The sequence below is a fragment of the Pleurodeles waltl genome, chromosome 12 (genome assembly GCF_031143425.1).
Source record: "Pleurodeles waltl isolate 20211129_DDA chromosome 12, aPleWal1.hap1.20221129, whole genome shotgun sequence".
NCBI lineage: Eukaryota > Metazoa > Chordata > Amphibia > Caudata > Salamandridae > Pleurodeles > Pleurodeles waltl.
The window spans coordinates 328,699,145-328,721,123 of NC_090451.1; the positions used below are offsets into that span (position 1 = coordinate 328,699,145).

A 21,979-nucleotide genomic window follows, 5' to 3' on the forward strand; every position below is an offset into this window, starting at 1 on the left:
ACTTCTAACTGCAGATTCTTCACCTTGTGAATTGATACCAAAGCAGTACCTCCCAAGGTGGTGGAGCTGCGAAATGACTCAGACCAACAAGTTCTGCAGGACCTAATGGGTACAATTCCCGATAGACCAGACTGTAAAGGCAATAAAGCTTTGTGAACGGGCACCAGCCTGACAGTTACCCAGGACAGACTCTACACATGACAGAGTAGTATTAACAGCCTTATTCAGTGGAATAAACCCTCAGTCATTGAGGTGGTTTCTACTTAAATAGTGCATACTACATTGTAATGCATAGGAGTTTCCACTCAGAGAAGGTTCTTTTCTTCACTACCTTACCTTTCTTGGCTCCTGGGAGTCCCACAGAGTATATTAAGGTTCAAGAGACATAAAGGGCAACTGTGCATTGGCTGAAATGGGCTGCAAATTACACAATTGAGAACCAATTTCAAGCACTACTCTGGCATTAGAAAGGGGTTTGGCAGAAACATAAGTTGTAAACATTTAAGAAATCTCATCACAACAGGAGATTTAAACAAAGAAGGTTGATCTGGCAACCTTAAAAAAGCTGAACAAACCAACAAACAGTCATTAACAGTGCCCAAAGCACATCATTACTGGGCCAATGGCAAAGCAAACAACAATGCTTTATACAGTTAAGATTGTAGTGTTTCAATCTGGTGGGTGCTGCACCAAGCCATAAACTTGTCCTAACAACTGTTGGGACTGATTTCATAGATGGGCACATAACTCCAGAATAGCATCAATGACCTCAGGAGGAAGACTGATGGAAGCTAGCTGCTGCCACTCAATGTCCATACATGGAGGTGTGGATTGTAAAGGCCCATTGTAGCTGCTTGCCAAGTTATGCCACAGCAGGTCCTCTCGAAGTGGCAGCTTGATCAGAGGACAGATGCTCATGCACAGAGGTTCTGGGCACCACACCCTCCTGGCCCAATCCATAACGACTAGGATGTCTTGGTCCCACTCGGCTTTGATCTTCAGAAAACGTGCCAGGAGGGCTGTTTAAGGTATATATACTACTTCTACTGCTTTAAAAGGTACGTCGAGAACGGGAATGATTCAAGCATGTGAATCTATGAAAGATCCATTACTAGAACAAAAGTTCAGCTTCTGTTGGTGGTTTCATCGGTGGTGATGTCATAGTACTTTACTTTGAGAATGTGATGAAGTGATTGTGTTATGTATACAGGACTTGAGTTTCACATGGTCATCAGAAAACCTGTTTTTCTTCCACTTTCATTCCTTCCTGTAGATGAATTATTGCCACCAAACCCCACCAAACCCCACCAAACCTTGAATACGGCCCTTTATATTTTTTATCTTATCCATGCATATACACAAACCAGTCTTTTTTGCAACTGTTTTGGACTGAAGAAGACATTGTTTATTACTTTTGACAGTGTTTGTGTACAATGATCAAAACTATTGGTGTTGCCAATGCCCATTGAATATTGGGACAGCAAAATTGTTCTCTTATTAGAAATGTATCATGTATCCAAGTTGTTTTCCAGTTTGATGTCTAATGGTGCCTGCAAACATTCATGCTGGACAAGTTCTATTTTCTACATGCTTTAGGAGGCTTTTGATTAAGCTCCTTTAGTCTTTGGCATTTTTTGCTCAAAAACCTTTAGCCATTATCTCTGATTAGTCCACAGGAATATCCTAGCCTCCTTTCCATTCTAGCAACTATTTGGGTGCATCCTTCTGTCGTGATCCTCATATCCAGGTGGTACTACCTAAAGACTTTTTATGAGTCTGCTTCTATTATTAACACTATTTTGGAATCTCTGCTATACCTCAATGTTCGACCACAGACTTTACAAATCCTCTTGGAAAACAGATTCACTCCAGATTCCATTTCAGGGTTTACTTATCAACTCCTAATGCATTACAGTACTTGTATGCCTTCTTGAGTGTGAGAACTTGAGGGGAGCTGTTTGGAGATCTTACTGTACTTTGACCGCTCTGTTACTATTTCCAGCACACCCATCTGCTACCTTGCACAAATTCCTGAGTTTTGTTCAACTCACTTGATGCTTCCTAGAACACTGATGCACTACATTATGCAGCGAGCTGGAGAAAGGATGGGCGGGAGGGGTGAACGGGAAGGAGGGTTTAGGACTGGCCTCTTTATTTACAATTTGTGCTTCTATTGCTATTACTGGGTGCTGCTGCTTTCTACTCATGTTGTCTGCCCTCTCAATTCTTTAAAAACCTGGGGAGGATCCCGTTTCTTGCTACTGCTTTTTGCAGCGTTCTGGTTTCCTGTGGCTGCTGTGTGCAGCACGGACCTTTTAGTGTTTCTTCCTTGATTCACACTTTCACCTGTTTCTTTCATTTCTACCCCTATTTACTGTTGGGCGTTTGACCACGTAAGTGTGTAGTTGGCAGTGGTTTCCTTTGCTTCCTTATTCTAAATTATTGCTCTGATCTTGTTCTGAATCCCTGTGTGAAAGGCTTTACTTGATATAGGGGTTGCTGGGTACACTCTTGAATGCCTTGTTCTGAATCCTAGTTTAAGTTTCCCTATTCCAACAGGGCATTACACGCTTGGGAGCGGAATTGCTGAGAGGAAACACACTCCCCGAAATTGGGGAAGACAGCGCGTCCCATAATACAATATGCTGATGACTTGGTGCTTCTTGCTCAGATCAGAATAGGTTTGAAAAGAGGTTTGGATATATTACACAGATACAATGAAAAGACTGCACACTAAAGGATAAGACTATGCGACAACATCATGCACTTCCTATCATTGTCACTCTAGTTTTAAGTTTTTAGATCTTCTATATCTGGTTATTTGGATATGCAGACAGCATTATAGGTAGAATGCTCCTATGTTCAATGTCATTAGAATTGATAACAAGTACTGGCATCGGATTCTAGCACACTTTGCACTCTTCGCACTGACACTTGCAATTAAATGCAGTGAGGCTGAGGATATTGCATATGTCTAGAAGCATTTATATGGTGAAGTATTTATACTGTATTTTATGCAATGATTTTAAGTAGTTATACAATAAAAGCTGCTACTACTACTATTACTACATGTCACATTGCCTGATAGGTGCAGTCTGTTCCTGATTCCAGAATTCCTGTTCTTGATTTCTGAAGCCATGTTAATAGCTCCTTGTCTTATTTTCATCCCTGTTTCCTTGTCATCTCCAGTGTTCCCTGAGCTAGTACTAATGCAGTGTCTGTCTTCCGTCTCTGTCTCTGTCTCTTGTCAAGAGCCTGATTTTCTGCTCTTGATCTTTGTGCAGTCCTTTTATCTGTTCACAGTGTTACCTCTTGCTTGGTTCACATTCTGATGAGGTAAGAGAAAGACTTCTGTTGTGGCACCCAGGTCCTCTATAGTTTTTTTTACATGTCTCAGTGTTGTTGGTAATCTGGGTCCACCTTGCACTGAATACAACAGTTTCTAGAACAGCATGCTCAAATTATGATTTTGCTGCATTACTGTTGTTAAGAACAATCTGCCAGTGTACATCCAAAAGGCTTTCACTTTGGTACCAACAGATCCCCTTTCAGACACAAATACACCCTTTATTTTGACAAAACCTTCTTTGTCTTTCCCTTGTTTCTATTTGCAGCCATATCTGTAGTTCTGTGACCACAGTTATATTTTGAGTAGCCTTGTATTTACCTCACCCTGTCACCTTGCAAAGTAGTACTTCTGGAATCACGGGTCTCTGCCTTCGCTTCTTGACATCTTCTGCCTCTTCTAGAATGCATGACAAGCTATTTTACCTCTGAAAAGGACATGCAAAATTTTATTATTTATTTCATCAATGCAGAGTATGCACAGAGCAATCCTTTTGTTTCCAATGTTCTGGGCAGTGGCAGACATATTTAATGACTTTTGCCAGCACTTGATTGCAAGCATCAAACCAATTGCCAATAACTAGGGATAACAGGAGGGATTATCTTCTTTCGAGGAGAGTCTGATGTTGTTGGTGTTCAATTTAAAGCGTGGCATACACGGAGTCCAGGGAATCCCTTTCCAAACTCTTATAAGAGCAGAAGGCATAAGGTAGACTGGTGTGGATAGAAGACAATAGGATGAGAAAAAGAATGCTGTTTCATGAGACCAACTTAAATGAGGTAAAGAGTTGCATGCATATTAATTTGAAAAATGCACGATAAGATTAATACTGTGAACACTAACATGTATAAGAAGTTAGTGAGAATTTAAGATGCCCACATTTCCACATATGCTTCACATCAATGTCCTCTACAATTTTTCAAGTCAAACCTTTCATCTACCAAGGCAGTGAGAGGTGATACAGCAACTATAGCAGCCGCATACTAAGTACCGTTAGATTATGATGAGGCGACACAAAGTACAACTAAAAATAACATGGACCACAGAAACGTATCAAATAATTTATCATGCTTCAGTGAAAACTTTACCTGTTTGTACAATATATTATTGCTGGGTTAATCAAGGTGAGTTGCTGAAGAGATACAAAGAATACGAGGTCTTCCTTTTCAGAATATGGGAAGAATGGAAGCATGACGTGGTACTAAGGGTACACCAGAGTAAATGCCATGGACTTTTAAATAGTGAGTGAAAGTGATGTCAGAATATCTGCTTAACAATACTTACAGTTCCACTGGTCTACAATACTAGGACAGCCAAAGGCAATCTGTGTAACGGTATATTAGCACTGCTGCAATACTGCTTCAAAGATCATTAAATGTGGCACCATCTTCCACACTTCAGAAGGTTCTCTTCTGAACCAAGTTTTACATGCCAGATCTTACATAGTATTACAATTAAACAACAAGAGGTGGGACAATAAAGTTTAATCCCAGTTTAAAAGGCACACAACTAGTAAACAAATAGCCAGCATCAAGATTTCAAGGACCGCACAACGCAAAAGACACACACTATGTACATATATTTTACATTGCCAATAAGTTGAACAGGTTATTAAATTTTTCGTGATTCAGTCACAAATGAAAAATGTGAACAATGCACTTTAAAACCTAAAGCTTCAGCATTTTTAATGCCGTATGATTAGAGCAAACAATATTTTCCAGAATGCAAAAATGCTTCTTAATAAATAATTCAACCACAGAGCTGAATACATAATTTTATAAACTGCATTTAGTAAATGCAACATAAAACGGCTTTCTAGTACAGTAGAAATGTGCATACAGTCTTGTCCTCTTCTTTGGAGAACACAGTTCACTTGTACAGGCTCATAGTTGGGCTCTGATACATACACATGTATGCATCACAGAGGAGTCTCCGTGCATAGCCTTGTATATTTCGAGGGTCTAGTGCGTGAAGTTCGTCTGGAGACATTCGCAGGTACTCTCCAACTTCTGGGCAAGGCGTAACCTGAGGGATATTAAACCCATTCTGACCACCTAGTGGGAACAAATACACAATTTAGTTTTTGGTTTTTCATACTTTGCAAATTCATCCATGTCAGACAACATATCACAAAAAATGCCAAATGGTCTATTCGAGCACCACAATAAATAAGAATTCTCGGTCAGTGTACAATCAACTCTTGACATCATTATTCATGCAGAAGGAACTTTACATATTAATGGGACAAGAAAATCCCCCTACATGGTAAAGGACAAGTACCCCTGCACTGATTGACCCAACTACAAGTGAATTTGGTATCTTGACGTCATTATGGCCTCGGCACACACAGACTCTTGAATACACGCTGTAGGCGTTGAACCAGAGTTGACACAGAGGTCAAGAAACTAGCTCAGAGGTCATGAAGGAATGACAAAAATGCATTTGGTTGGGCACAGGACATCTGTCTGTGCTATGGCCAGCTACAGTGAGTGGTCATGGCATACAATGTGTTTTTAGTGGAACAGGATTTCTTTTATCTGATCAGGGTTAAGAGGGCGATGCTGACAGGCCTGTTCGATTAAAATTCCATTAACTTATCATGACCAGACTTTGCGCTGACTTCCCTGTGTGACTGCTGAGGGTGTGTGCATGTAAGGTGTGTAGCAGCAGGGCTTCATATGTTTTGCCACTATGTATGTATGTATGCTACAAGGAGGAGGACGTGAACCAGCTGCCAGACACTGGAAATGTATTGCCTGCATTCTGGAGGAGGAAGGTGTAACTTTAGATGGTGAGGTGTGGAGGGATGGAGACAAGTGAGAAGGGTATGCCCAGACATGGTAACCGTGCTTGCTATGCCACCAGATTCAAGCTAGCCTGGCTGATGAGGGGTATTACCCCGGAACCGGTCCCAGGATGCTTGTTTTTGGGCCAGAGAGGACCTGGCCTGGCAGTTTGGGCTGGACTGTTCCCATGAGGAGCAGGCTCAAGACTGACTTTCATATGGGTGGGTCCAAACTGGAATGGCATGGCGAGCAAAAAAACTGATGGATTAAACCCAGATCTGTGACTGAAAGTGAATGCTTAATTTGTTCCATATTCCATCCATTATCTGTTGTTTTTGCATTTGTCGCTCTAACTGGAAAGGGTATGCCCAGATGTGGTTCCGTGCTCGTTATGCCACCAGATTCAAGTTAACCTGGTTGATGAGGAGTGATACCCCGAAACTGGTCCAATGGTACTTGTTTCTGGTCTACAGAGAACCTGCTCTGGCAGATCAGGCTGGACTGTTCCCCATGGGGAGCAGGATCAAGGCTGATTTGCATAGGGCTAGGTCCAGACTGGAATGGCATGGAGAGCAAAAAACTGAAGGATTAAACCCCGAACTGTGACTGTGGGTGAATGTTTAATTTGTTCCGCATCCTATCCATCATCTGTTGTTTTTGCATAATTACCTACTAGAATATTGGAATGGTGGGAGCTCCACTGAAAACAATGCAGTGCTCTGGGCTTCTAATGGCTGGTAGAAGCTCAGAGCTCCAAATTTCCAATTTTTCTTTCACAGCTGTTGCTTTGAACAACCGGCTTCACTAGTGCTCCATTAGGCCTTTGCTTTATTTATTAGAACATTCTGCCCTCTAGTGGCAGAATGCTTTAATAGCCTTATAGCCCTCCGTCGCTGGGTTATACCGGCATTAAAGTCATGCTTGAGTGGGCCTTTAATGGCCAGTATAGTCCGCTACGGCGGGCTATAAGGCTATAGTAGTACACATTGCACACAAAGAGAAAGCAAAGCGACCACGGCATAACTGCTTCACTAGTATTTGAAGGAGGGGGTGTGGAAGTGTTTATCCCGCAAGGGAAAAAAATGGGCTAAAATAGTGCTTTTAGAGAATAATTTGTGTCCAAACTTCCTAGAAAGACTGATTCTTTCAGGAGCATTCATAATATAGCCCATTAACTTCAAGCAAGCATGGCCCTCTCTAGGTGTGTTAAGGATTTGCTGCTCCCAAGTAAACACTGTAGCAAAGCCATGCACTCTTCAGAACGGTTTTACCGAAAACTCCAACAGTATGCACAGAATCGTACAAGACTAGCTGAAGCATGACATAAGTGTGACAGATACGGAATAAGGTAGGGAACAAGACAGTGACATGTTTTGAGAGAGTGACATGTTTTGGGAGAATGACAGTGATGGGGACTGGGACTGTGAGAGTGATGGGTAAAGTGACAAAGATGCGGAATGTGATGGGAATGGAGAAATGATAGCGACAGCGATTGGGAAGGTGGCAGGGATGCGACTGATGTAGTTTGCTCTTGCGACCCAGACTAGGAAAGTAACATGAATAGGGAGAGTGCCAGGAATGAGGACGGTGACAGGGATTAAGGGGTTACAGGGATGGGGAGAGATAGAGGGGCTGAAAGGGTCATAGGCACTGAAAGAGCTGGTAGAGGGGATGATGAAGGTGGGGAAGGTTCACACCAGCCTGGAGGGCTAGACCAGGATACTCCAGAAACAAAGCAATGTTCTTGATCTCACTTGTAGTGTGATAGATGTAATTATAAAGTAGACAATATTGCAGGCAAGATTAGACAATTACCTTTAACACTAAGAAAAAGATGGTTATGAATGAACAGATTACTTACCTTTGGTAACACTTTATCTGATAGAGACTCTCGCTAGCCACAGACTACTTACCTTAGAATATTCACAAAGGTCAAACTAGACCTGGAAATCCCCCTTTGTGCGCCGTTACGTGGCATCGTTCGGCTTCGTGCGGCATCGTCAGTGCTGGACTTAAAGTGCATGGTGCCTATATCGGCACCACCCCTTCACGCTGACCTCAGTTAATTAATGTTTTTTTCCCCCACCAGAAGCACAGAGCCAAACTGAGGAAGAATGACTAGTGTGCCTGGGAGGTCCTAAAGGATCTCTGACTGTTAAAAGATAGTTCAAAGAATGGGGAAGAAGAGAGGGTCAGTAAGGAGTCTACACTTGAGTCTCTACTAGATAAGTAACTGGTTCATCTGACAGAGACTTCTAAACGCAGATTTGTAACCTTAGAATAGATACCAAAGCAATATCTACCTGCAGGTGGAGGAGATTGGGGGAGGTCTGCGACTGTCCTAGCCTAAGAAGTCCTGAAGGACCGAATTGGTAAAGTGACCAACTCACCAGACCTGTCGAGGCAATAGTGTTTAGCAAACATGTGCAGTGGTGCCCATGCAGATGCTTGACAGGTGTCCAGGACTGGGATTCCTCTAGCTAATGCACTGGACACAGCAATAACTCTGGTGGAGTGAGCTTTTAAGCCCTCAGGGGACTATTTCTTGGCCACTCTTTAGCAGAACTTAATGCAAAGGAGTATCCATTGAGAGGTGGTTCTCTTTTGAAATGCCTTTACTTTCCTTTCCCCCAGAAATACAACAGAAAGTTTAGCGTCCACCAGGAAGTCTTTGGTATGACCAATATACAATGAGAACTCTCTTTTTGAGGCCAGACAGTGGAGTCTCTCCTCTTCTAAGGAAGGATGAGGAGGGACGGGGGAAAGGTAGGCAGGGTGAAGTTTTGCCAGACGAGAAAAGGTGTAACCACCATTGGCAAAAAGAAGCCCAGGTTCTAAGAACCAAAGTGTAGAAGGGATTAATCAAAAGCGCCTGCAATTCGCTAAGCCTCGTGCCAGATGCTATTGCTACAAGGAAGATAGTTTTGATTGTGAGGAGCCATAAAGGTCAGCTGTGTATCAACTTAAAAGGGAGCACGTGAAGCAGGTGAGAACTAAATTCAGGTCCCATTGGGGCATAAAGAAGGGTACAGTAGGAAACGTGTTGTAAATCTTTAAAGAACCTAGTCACAGCAAGAAACAAACAGGGAAGGTTGATCAGACTACCATTGGGCCAAGGAAATAACGAAAAGTAGAACTTCAGACAAATGTGCAGACAGAGGATTGACTGATTTGGATGTACACCAGGCCTCAAACTTGTCCCATCGGCAGGCGTAGATCATTTTGTAGAAGAATGCCTGGCTGCCAGAATGACATCACATACCATGGGAGCGAGATCAAACACCCGCAACTGTTGCCATTTATTCTCCACACACAAAGGTGAAGAGTGGACAGGTTTGGGTGTAGTGCCCTGCAACAGAAGATCCTCCCGAATGGGCAGCTTGACTGGAGGGCAGACGTTCATGCACAGGAGTTTGGGATATCATACTCTCCAGGCCCAGTCTGAAGGCACTTGGGCTTGGTCATTCTTGAGAACTTTGGACAGGAGTGGTATCAGCTGAAAGGCATAATAGAGTGCTGAGGTCCACTTAAAATTAAATGTGTCTCCAAGCGGGAGTCACCTTGGAAACTACAGTGCCCAGACAGAAGTGATAACACTGCACATTATCGACAGTGGCAAATAGATCTAACTAAGGTTCCTTGCTCCACCTCCGGATGAAGACATTATTCATGATCCACTAGGTATTGATGGCTGGGTTCATTTGCTCTGGCATTCAGAGAGCCCCCTGTTGTTGAACCACCAAGGACATGCCCTGACGTTCTAGCCATGTCCAGAGGCGCACGACCTCTTGACAAGAGGTCCATGACTCCACCGTGCCATGTTTGTTGCAGTACCACATGGTAGTGAGGTTGTCCGTAAAGACTTGCACCAGCATTCCTTTGATCACAGGGAAGAAAGGATTTCAATGTCAACCAGATCGCCCAGAGCCCAAAAAGGTTGACATGAAGCCCGTACTCCGCCGAAAACCAGAGACCTCTCATCTCCATAGCTACCAGATGGCCTCCCCAGCTCAGGAGTGATGCATCTGTCATCACTGTGAGCTCTGAGTGAGGAAGAGAGAGAGGAACGCTGCTGACCCGAGTGCAGTACATGAGCCACCACTGCAGGTCTTTTGCAGTTCCCTCACAAATCTGGACCAAGTCAGAGGGATTTCCCTGATGCTGTACTCCCCTAGGTCTTCAATTCCCACTGCATATGCCAATGGACATGTTTACCAACAGGATAAAAGAGGTGATGAGTCCCAGCAGCCTCACAGTCAGTGTCAACAAAATCCAGGATAGAGGCTGAAATATTTGAATCATAGTCTGAATATCCTGGACTCACTGTTCCAGAGGATAAGTCAGAATCTGCACTGTATCCAGAACAGCTCCGTTGAAAGTGTTTGCCAGAGAGGAAGTCAGGTGTGACTTAGGAACGTTGCTAGTGAACTCCACCGTATGCAGGAGATTTGCCATAGTCTGGAGGTGGGAGACTACTGCCTGGGATGAGTGGAAACCCTGAACTCTGCAAATGTACTGCAACCACCGTCATCACCTTGGTGAACACCCGAGGGGCACTAGTAAGGCCATAGAGGAGTACAGCAAACTGATAATGACATGGCCCATCGTGAACTGGAGGTAGCATCTGAGGGCAGGCAGAACAGGAATGTCGAAATAAGCATCCTGTAATCCAAACACTAACATCTAGTCTGCATGGCCGGGGGCAGATAAAACCTGAGTTAGAGTGAGCATCTTGAACTTTTCCTTTTCCAAAAAGTAATTTAAAGGGCACAGATCTAGGATAGGATAAAATGAAGACCTCCATCCTTCTTTGGCACCAAAAAATAGAAGAAATAACAACCGTGACCTACTTCTGATGCTGGCACCATCTCAATGGCTCCTTTGGCCAGAACGGCCAGTAATTCCGGTCGCAAAAGCTCATGGTGGCCCTCTGTCAGCTGATCTGGGGATGGGGAAGTGGGAGCGGGGTTTGTTGGAATGGGACGGCGTAACTACTTTGGACCATCTGGAGTAACTATTTGTCTGCTGTTATGTCCCTTCATTGGTGCAAATGGTGGAGCAGAATCAGTCTCCGACACCGACTGCACAGGGAACACCTGTCAGCGTGGACATATTTTGTCACATTGTTCCCTTGTGTCCCTTGAAGAATGGGAGCAAGACGGGGAAGTCAAAGAGCGCTTCGACGTCTTGGACTTCTTCTTGTCAGAGTTACCAGAAGAAGTCCTGAATTGGGACAAGGACTGACGTGAGCACCTTGAGGAGCGGTCCTAAGACCTCCCATGCGAACAGGCCCTGGAGCTACGCAGAGCTGCGTGATAAGCGGCAAGAGCTTCATGGCACACTCAAAGATGGTCTTGGGGTTCATCGTCTTGCACTCTGCACATGACGCAGAGCCTTGGTCCCTCTCCAGGCACCAAAGACAGACCAAGTTGAGGTCCGCAACCTACATTTGTCGATGACAGGCACTACAAGGTTTGAGCCCAGTCTGTTTTTTCAGGGACATCTCCAAAAAAGAATGAAAAAGAAGGCACACTAGAGTTCATCAAAAGGTGAAAAGAAGTCAGCTAAAAAGTGACTGAGGGGTGCTCGATTTGGCTCCCCGGCCGATGCTGCAGAAAAGGTGAAACTGATGTTATTATTCTGGGGTAGTGCCTTCATAGGCACCATACATGTCACTTCTAGTGCGGACAACACCACACGGAGTCAAACGATGCCACCTACCGGTGGCTCAAAGGCTTCCAGATCCAGTCTGAAATCTGGGAATATTCTAAGGTAAATAATCTGCTGTTAGAAGTCTCTATGAGATGTAATATTTATTGGTTTGAGTAGATTCTATATTTCATTATATTAATGCTATATACTTTAAAAGTTGCTATTTATTGGTATGAACGCTGTGACATCATAACATTGCACTAGGTGTGCATGGCTGTTGTGCAAGGTAATTATAACGTGAATTTCAGAGGTTCTCAGTTTTAATTATAAACATTACAACACTTTATCCATTTTTTCAGTGAATTCCAGAGGTTTTTTTAAACCTACATTTAGGAGTTGGGCAAAACTCAAAAGTTGGAGAGGGTCCAATTTTGCTATTCTCCTGTGTAAATGCCTTGATTATAAAATGGGGGACTTAGCCAGAGGACAAGGACCCAAACGTCCTCTAAAGAAGAGAATGCAAAGTCAAAAAGAGGTAAAGTCCCACTCAAGAGTTCTTGAAAATATCAAATTCGAAGTTTATTGCAATACTTATTCCAACATTTTGCTTCCAAACATTCCAAGAAAGTCACTTCATTTCCTTATGCAAAAGCATTTCCTTTTTACAAAAGCAGCATCCAATCAAATGGCGCAAGAAGAGAGAAGGAAAAAGCCAAGCCAACACGTGTTTCGCCCCCTCTGGCATTATAAGCCGGGGCTTTTTCAAGGCTGAAACACCGGGTGGGAGTGGATTACGCGACTCCCTCACCATCCTCAGATCCCCGTAGCTTTCATAAGACTCAACTTGTATGGAAACCTTTCCATACAGGTTGAGTCTTATGAAAGCTACGGGGACCAAGAGATGATGGAGGGATCTGAGGATGGTGAGGGAGTCGCGCAATCCACTCCTACCCGGTGTTTCAGCCTTGAAAAAGCCCCGGCTTATAATGCCAGAGGGGGTGAAACACGTGTTGGCTTGGCTTTTTCCTTCTCTCTTCTTGCACCATTTGATTGGATGCTGCTTTTGTAAAAAGGAAATGCTTTCGCATAAGGAAATGAAGTGACTTTCTTGGAATGTTTGGAAGCAAAATGTTGGAATAAGTATCGCAATAAACTTCGAATTTGATATTTTCAAGAACTCTTGAGTGGGACTTTACCTCTTTTTGACTTTACATTTAGGAGTTATAACTAAAGCTAACCATAACTTCACTTTAACCTTTGATCTTGCACTTAACCGCCAAGGAGGCTTGGTGCAGGGCCTGGCTGTGCATCCAAACAGCCACAAGGCTGCCAAGCCCTACTGTACATGGTCTAACATGAATGACAAACATGAAAAGTATCCTATCCGAATAGTAGGAGGAAGGGGAGGGGTTATTTTTTAAATGAAGGTCAGTGGACAAGTCTGTATATCTGGATTCAAAGGATTGCCGCCTGTGGACTAATGATGCGGCGATCTATAGCTTTTCACCCTCAAAATTCATATATGTGCACATTTTTGTTAGACTAATGTCTCAAAAGGAAATTTTCATAAAACCAAGTAAAGACACTACTCTGATCACAGTTCTTCCTTCATGCTAAGTGTTTGGTGCATTTTTTCAGAGGTTTTTTTTTCTGTATTTGAGAGCAAATATTCATATGGGAGTTAAAATCAGAAACACAGGTGCTTTGACCTCCAACTTGTTGGATTTGCATGAAACTCAAAAGGTCAAGAGTTAGCAAAACACAGTAAGTGTCTGGCAATGGTTTTGTAGATCAGTAAAACTGTGCAAATGTTTTAGCAAATCAAACGTTTTTTTCCCCACCACCTTTTTACCTTTGCCCCAAGTGTCAGATATACATAAAACCCGAGATTCCTTCCCGGGGCTTAACTTGCTAACAGCCTTCCACATTTCATGCTTGTGAATTAAACAGCACCTTCAATTATCATATGAAAATGCTTATGCCAACCTAACTGTTCCTCGGTAATTCGTTGAATGCTAAACATGTAAAGCATCTACCGAATTTCAAGCAAATTCATCAAACAGTGCTAAATCTATAGACAATTAAAAAATAAAACTTTTCCAGCTGTCACGATACCGCTCAAATTGTACCTTTTTAAGCCCACAAAGCTTTTCATAACCTTAGTTTCTCAAACACTACTGAACAGATGTTTTTGGCTTCTACATTTCCTTATGACAGAGTTTTGACAAACCATTGGACTTTGTTTGGTGGGCAATTGGTACCTTCTGGACTTACATTGTGCAGTGGTTCCTTTGGGCATCACTGACTATCGGACCTTTGGTAGTAGGGCCTGTATTCTAAATTGCACCCAGGACTTATTATGTGATCTAGTGAATATCTACTTGCCCATTACTTTGCATACCAACTGGATATGGAAGTGAGACTGTAATACCGCTACTGCCATTTTAGACTACTGAGCAGATGTATACCAAACCAAGCCCAACCATGTCCCTGCATTTCTCTTTGGCGTGTTTTTATAGTAGAGAGTTAACTTGTCTTTGGGAGTTAAAAATAAGAAACAACGTTTTTATGGACCCCTCTTTATTTTCGCGCTGCCTTGACAAATCTACATAAAACTTGGCAAGCCTAACCCAAACTGGGTATACTTGTGACGTTTTGTGCACATTTGCCAAATGTGCCAAAGTTATGAGCAAAATAAGAAACAGCATTTCAGTGGAGACTCTTACCTAACCAGAACTACACAATGGATATCACCAGTAAAATCCATCCACCCATCAATTCATTCATCTGTTCATCAATCCATCCATCCATGAATGAATGAATGATAGGGTGCTTTCATGGCACGAAATACAGTGTTATAAAAACATTTTTCATAGGGTACCATGAAATCTTGGAAACGTTTCATGGTTCTCTATGGATTACACATCATTATCTCAACAGCCTTCAAATCACTGTGAAGGGCTTTACCATAGGTCAGGGTTACTAGGATTCTGTATCTCGGAGGATTAAATTATGCAGTAAAAAAATGAAATTACACAGCACATTCTCTAGCAGTATTATTTTCATCATCTGAGATACATAGTTTTTGTGAACTCCGCAAATGATGCAAATTTTGTGTTAAGTGCAGGAAACACATAATTATGTGGTAAACACTGCAATCACAGAATTACAATGACACTCGCCATAGTATGTTATTTTATGAAATATTTACTCAAAAGAGCTAAACAAAATCTAAACATTCTTAATCCAATCAGTGCCCACTGTTAGCTACACTTTGGAGAAAATAGATTTTTCAAGCTAACGACCCCAAAAATAAATATGTTATATAAATAATAGTTAATGGGCAATATATGTTATATGGTCCTATCTGTAATATAGTGCAATGCGTCTCAGGTTACAATTCACTGGACCTTCAGCCCTGTTGTTTGTGGTGTTACCAGAATCCCTCGACAGCAATATTGAACAATATCACAGTTACCCATAAGTAGTCTCTCTCTCTCTCTCTCTCTCTCTCTCTCAAATGAAAAGGCATTTTTTCGTTTTCTTAATAACTTTGGCATCGCTTGACGAATCTGCACTAAACGTTCTAAAAAATTACATTCACTTTATTTTCATCACGTTTTGTTCAATTATGTCAAGTGGGGCCATAAAAAGAAAAACAAATGTTAGAAACTCACATTAAAGCTACAATGAAGAGCAATTATATTACAAATGTAAACTGAAAAAGCACTGACAGTTACAGAGTATGGGCAGGACAACAATCTACAACTCACAAAACAGCCATGGAAACTATAAATCGCAAACCAAATGCAACCGAGAATTCTTGAATTACACTCATGATAGCACTACCAGAGCCTAGGCCAGTGGTTCCCAACCTTTTGACTTCTGTGGACCCCCACTTTATAATGACCGGAAACCAGGGAGCTCCACTGAATCATTATTGGAATCCGGGGACACCCCACTAAGTCATTACTGAAAGCTGGGAACCTAATCTGTTAATATTATTTAATTTTCGAAGCAGCTGCAGACACTCTGAAAAGGCTTGGCGGACCCCTAGGGGTCCCCGGACCACAGTTTGGGAACCACTCGTCTAGGCGAAGGTTGGACATTTAAAGCTATCAAACCTATCTGACCCTAATCTCCCCGTCTTGGGTAGTTCCCTTTATGCCGCCATCAAGGAGGTTTAATTGATGAAATCAACAGAGTTCGCAGATTTCTCTCTTGGTGAGAAACAAGGAATCTACATTGCTGTACAAACATATACATTTAAGGGCAGAGGAGGGAGGAGTTACAAAGTTAAGCATAATCGCATTTTGGTCTGTGGGTACACAAGTGCAACTATTATATAATTGAAGACTGCTAAAAAATGATGGAATCAGGCATACCTTCCAGCAGTCTTGAACCAAAAGAAGACACATAAGGTTAGTTACAGGAGGCAACTTCATTACGGCCAAATACAAATACGTAGAAATCATAAATTCATTTAAGAGAGCACATAATGCTATTTATACATTTCCAAACCTTCTGTCTAGGAAATAATACAATGGAAGAGATAAATAAATACCATCTCGATCGGCCATGCTGTCAAAAAATAACCAGGCGCCATCTTCTTTCCCGTACTTTACAAAAGCTACATAGTGGCTTGTTTCAATGCAGAGTACAGCAAATAAGTCCATCTTCTGGCAAGGCATACAGCCACGTCTCCAGTCACGTTCGGGGAGGTCTTTTGGAAGGGACACTGGGTTGTACTTATGATTCTGCCTTTTAGGATGTAGGTGGACCTACATAACAACAAAAACAGATATGTTTCAAGAAACCATCTACAACAAATCTAATCCTTTTCTTCTGTATTGGCGTCACTATTGCAGCTGAGCTTCAGATCTGTATCGTCATATGTACAGTCAAACATCAGCACACTGTTTCAATAAGGAAAATATATTTAGAATAGAAAATATAAATACAACCAGGTCAACAATGGCCAGCAAGACAGAAAATAAATGCTTAAAGTCGAAAAATAACTACGCAAAATACAGTCATAGTTCCAAGTAATACAACAAGCTACTTAACTTCAGTGGTACGGTTTCTGAGACATACTACATATTCCCAAACATTTCTCATCTTTGAATCTCCTTTTAAGAAGTCAGACTGCATCCACGTTTTTCCTAACTCCTTTATGGTGTTAGGTGGTACAAATGTGACTTCAGCCACACGTATATGTTCTGCTGCACTGTGTGTCATGTTGCAAATCTCAACATGCGCCACCTGTGTCCCTGGCATCTGGTCTCTCCGGTCTTCCGAGTAGCACAGAAACAACAGGGAAGTATAGACAGAGAAAATAAGACATCAGTGCTATGTATTTAATTTCTTTTCATTTTATTTTTTTCACATTGGGAATTGAGCGTGACGAGGAATCTGTGGGAAGAGATAGTAGCCACTAGAAAAAGACAGACAGAAGTGAATCAACTTGCTCTTTTGGTGGATAAAGTTTTCCATAGATTCCAAATCTCTAAATTACTCTGAGGCAAGTCTGAGGGCAACGCCACCCATTTTACATGAACATGTTTTGCAGAACAGCCTTAACCCTTTGGCAAATATTAAACACTGGGACACCTTTAGCCAGCGACAATTTTTCAGCCTTGCTCATTGCATAAAGTGCTTCACATATCATCAAATGGTTCTTTTAGCAGGGGGCTTGTGAATGTTAAAGCAAAAGACTATCTTATGTATGTATGCCTGTTTTCTTGCCTTCTTTTTTGCCAATATCCATCTATTTTAACGACAAAAGTTACTTATTGTCAGTAGTGATCTTTCTTGAGAATATTGTAGCTACCTGCAAACACCTCAACTGCTGAACACTCCCTGGCACCAGACTGGATCAGAAAATCCTTTCCACAGCTCTCCTGCACTGGTAGGGTACGCTGGCTCCAACTCGCACCGGAAGCAATGCCACAGTCCTGTGAAAGGAGCTATAAAGTGGCCATCACTGGGCACCAACGTTACTTCTCGATCTATTTTTTCTGCGCCCTAAGAAGCACAGACGAGGAAACAGCATCTATTATGGGAGTGCAATGCGGCAATCTGGAATGGAACCTTTTAAAGCTTACGACCGTCTTTCAGAGCAGGAGGCATTGGGCACGGTCAGAAATCTGCTGGTAGAGTATCCACCAGAGATTGTTATCAAAAGTAATGACTTTTTCTTCTATCTGCAGGTTGATCACCAGATTCGAAAATACTACTCCTGTTGGTGGGTCTGAAGAAAATAATGTAGGACAGAGCGTGTGATACAGTCATCCTTTCACACCTCTGAATCAAAACAATAATGTCTGGAAGAGGTGTGAAGGTAATCCCAGGTCGCCACATGACAAAACTCAACCGCGGGAAACATCTGTGACTAGCGCTGAGATGCAAGACGGCTCCCTCAATTCCTGTCTTTCCTTGTGAGGGAAATGAACATTTTTATGCACAGAATCATTCATTCAGGAAAAGGTTCTCTTATGAAATGCCTTACCCTTCTTGCTGACTATGTGCCTAACGCAGAGGTGGTCGACCAATATAAAAACTAACTGCCCTTCTGGGGTCTAGCTGGTGTAATCTTTCCACCTCCTTTGTGAAGTGAGGTGAGATGGGGGATAGAAAATAGAAAGAGTAGTGAACTGAGATAAAAAAAAGCTCACTACCCTTGGAAAAAAAGCTGCTTTAGACAAGAGGACCAACTTGTTCGGGAAGAGGCAAGTGTAAGGCAGACATGCGCTGTGCATGGCACTCACTGGCATGTCTCGCCAAGGAAATAGGCAAAAGAAACCTCCACAGCACCCCATCTTAGGGTAGATGCATCCTTCACTCCCATAGGCACGGCTGGTGAGGAGCAGGCGCACATCCCTTGAGGCAGGTGATCCTCTACTGACCACCACTCTAGATCATCTGCAGTTTAGGAGGTCACAAAGGTGTCCAACAGATCTCCCCCATGTTGGAACCACTGCATCTGGAAGGCCCACTGGAAGTCCTATGCATCAGCGTGAGTACACAAATAGGAGGAGAAAAGAACCCAGCGTACCCCACACGTACAAGATGGAAAACCTTCGGGGTTGGGACTCGAGTTCCAGAAACATCAGAATCATATTCTGAAGCTGAGGGAAGGTTTGCATTGATGTTGAGACCTATGAACACGAGGCTCTAGGAGAGCGCTAGGTGAGGCTTGGGACCTTTAATGGAGAAGCCCAAGGGGAATAGCAGGGATACTGTTGTCTGCAGGTGATTCAACACCACCTGAAGTGAGCAACTTTTGAGCAGAGATTAATTCAGGTAAGGGACTATCGAAAACCCCCACCTCCTGAGATGGCTGCGACTATCACTAACAAATTTGTGAAGACTCAAAGTGCTGATGTCAATCCAGATGAGAAGACCGTAAACTGGTAGTGCATGTACCCTACCATGAACTGCAGGCACCACCTGTGCGACTACAGGATTATATGTGAAAATACAACTCCTGCAAGTCGAGGGAAAATATTCAGTCTTCCTCTTCTCATGCCAGAAAAACTTGAAACAGGGACAGCATGTTGAACTTTTCCTTGCAGAGGTGAAAGTTCAAGATCATGTGTTCCAGGATCGGACAAAGACCTCCATCCTTGGGATCCAGCCAAGTACAGCGAAAAGCACCCCAGCCTAATTTCCTGCTCTGGAACCAATGCCTCCGCCAGACTCATCCTGAGCATCTCCCGCCGCAAACACATCACAAAACACCTGAAAGACGTCCCAGGCTCACCGTTGAGAAAAGGATCAACTTCAAACTCCTTGTCTGCGCATGCAAGTCTCTCCATGACTTAGGACGTACCTACCTATACCACTGCATCACCTTCTACTCCCCGCCAGACCTCTTTGCTCTGCTCAACAGGCACTAGCCACCATACCCCGCAGATGGAATACCCCGGCTGGAGGAAGATTCTTCACCTATCTTGCGGCAAAGAGCTGGAACACCTTTACTCTTCACCTCAGGCAGTTACTATTGTTACCTCAATTCAGGAAGGACCTTAACACCTGGCTCTTCGACTAAATCATAGCGGACTGAACCCCCAGAGCACCTTAAGACTCTTACGGGAATTGAATTGAATTTAACTCTGCTGCTCTTTTCTGCAGCAGGCTGCCTACTCCTGCTGTAGCAGACAGACTGAAAGGACCGAGGGGGAGGGTTGTCGGGATAAATCTTCCAGAGGGGTAGAGCACCCCCCCCTTTCTACAATCTGAAGAACACATTGGTTTGATATCATGGTCTTTCAGGCGCCTGTAGAAAGGAGGATGCAAGTTGTCATACGGACCACACATGGTTTTTTTTAACTGGAAACTATAGCAGCTTATTAGGTGGTGCAGAAGAGGAGGAGGACAGTTGAAACTGGTGGCCTCTACTCATGCCTTTTCTTCTGTACTGCTGAATAATTTGGTTCTGTTGCTTTAGAAGCTGGGAGAGCTGACACTGGCGGAAACTGAAGCCCCTGGAGAAGCCTCAAAATGTCCTGAACTGGGGGTGTAGTCTTTTGCCGATGACTGAAGACCCAAGGTGCGGGTAGTTGCTCTATCTGCTTTGAACCTCTCCAGCAAATCTTCAGCTTTGTCTTTGAAAAGTCTTGCCCCATCAAACAGCCGGTTCATTAACACTGCTTTGACGTCACCGGATAAGCCATTCAACCGGAGCCAGGTCTAATGACCTGCCTAGAGGCCTCTTGTCCACCACGATCCACTTTCATCTTTCAGGTAATCCAGAAGATTTGGTATCACTAGCTGAGCCAGGTCTCACAAAGCATCAGCATGTCTATGCAACAAACATGCTGGTGTCAGAGAAATCTGTCTGTTGCAGACACTGCATTGCTTGAATTCTAAAAGTTATGTGCAGATATCCATGACAAACTGCTGAAAATATAATTTGAATGGAAAAATGTTCAGAGGACAAGTCTGGATCCGTGTTGAAGGGTATGGAAAAAAGAGAAACAGACATTCATTCATATGGATGGAGACTTATACGTCTAAGTCAGGTCAAATCTAGGGTGGAAACCAACAGCGGATCAAAACCGTGGTGCACCTGATTGGCACAGAAGAGCTACTGTAAGCTTCTGGATCCAGTCTGGCACATAGAGGGGATTCGGAAGGTGAGGGATTTGCAGGCAAAAGCAGAATGCTCCTTTGTGAGGACAAGATGTTTGTTCAAGAGACAGGTCTTGACTTTCTAGAAGTAAGCACCATGTTCCACTCATGACCTTTCATTTGACAATTTAATGCACTGTGGCAATTGTAGCCTTGAACTATTCTAAGGTAAGGAATCTGCAGCTAGAAGTCTCTATCAGATGAACAAGTTTCTTACCTTCGGTAACAAATGATCTGGTACAGACTCTATCTAGCTGCAGATTCCTTACACCCACCCAAGCTTCCCCGCTCTGCGGATATATATATATATATATATATATATATATATATATATATATATGTTTTTGGCATTTTTGCCTTTCTTAAAGGCATGTAATATTTTTTCTTCAAACAGTCAAGTGAAAAAGCTAAGCTACATACTGTTAGTTCTTCCAAGACTGAGCTTCTGGCGTGGAAAGTTGTGGGAAAAGAACTGACATACGCACGCCGAGGTGGTGTCTATATAGACAACCGTGACATCATAGACGGCTCCAACGACGCCACGCGGAGCCGGGCGATGCACGTGGATCTGAACGACGCCACCCGACGGCACGCGCAGGGTACTGCTCAGCAGAAAAATTCCGGATTCGAAGCTGGCGCCAAGGAATTCTAAGGTAAGGAATCTGCAGCTAGATAGTCTCTACCAGATAATTTGTTACTGAAGATAAGTAACTTATTCATCTGATAGAGACTTCTAGCTGCAGATTCCTTACCTTAGAATAGATACCCAAGCTATAATCCGGCGGTGGGTCTGAAGGATATATTTTATACTAGGAAGTCCTGCAGGACTGAGCGGGTAAAATGCCCCTCCGTTCTCACTTGGCTATCCAGGCAGTAGTGTCTCGCAAACGTGTGCAAGGAAGCCCACGTTGCCGCTTGGCAGATGTCAAGCACCAGCACACAACGAGCTAACGCAGTGGTAGCAGCTTTCCCTCTACTAGAGTGAGCCCTCAAGCCCTCTGGAGGCTGCTTCTTGGCCAAAGCGTACCAGATCTTTATTCAGAGAACAAACAAGTTTCTGTAC

The 21,979-nt window shown here is 43.1% G+C and overlaps 1 protein-coding gene across 5 annotated transcripts in view; it reads right to left on the bottom strand.

Annotated features, from left to right (window-relative positions):
- Positions 1 to 4,813: 4,813 nt before the first annotated feature.
- The window catches only part of CYLD (CYLD lysine 63 deubiquitinase), a 381,887-nt gene continuing 364,721 nt past the window's right edge, over positions 4,814 to 21,979 (bottom strand). For all 5 annotated transcript variants that reach the window (XM_069216436.1, XM_069216434.1, XM_069216435.1 and 2 more), the window contains exons 16-17: positions 16,349 to 16,565; positions 4,814 to 5,400 (exon numbers count right to left, since the gene is read on the bottom strand). In XM_069216436.1, the coding sequence (XP_069072537.1) occupies positions 5,216 to 5,400; positions 16,349 to 16,565 (402 nt within the window). In that variant the 3' untranslated portion in view covers positions 4,814 to 5,215. The remainder of the gene's footprint in view (positions 5,401 to 16,348; positions 16,566 to 21,979) is intronic.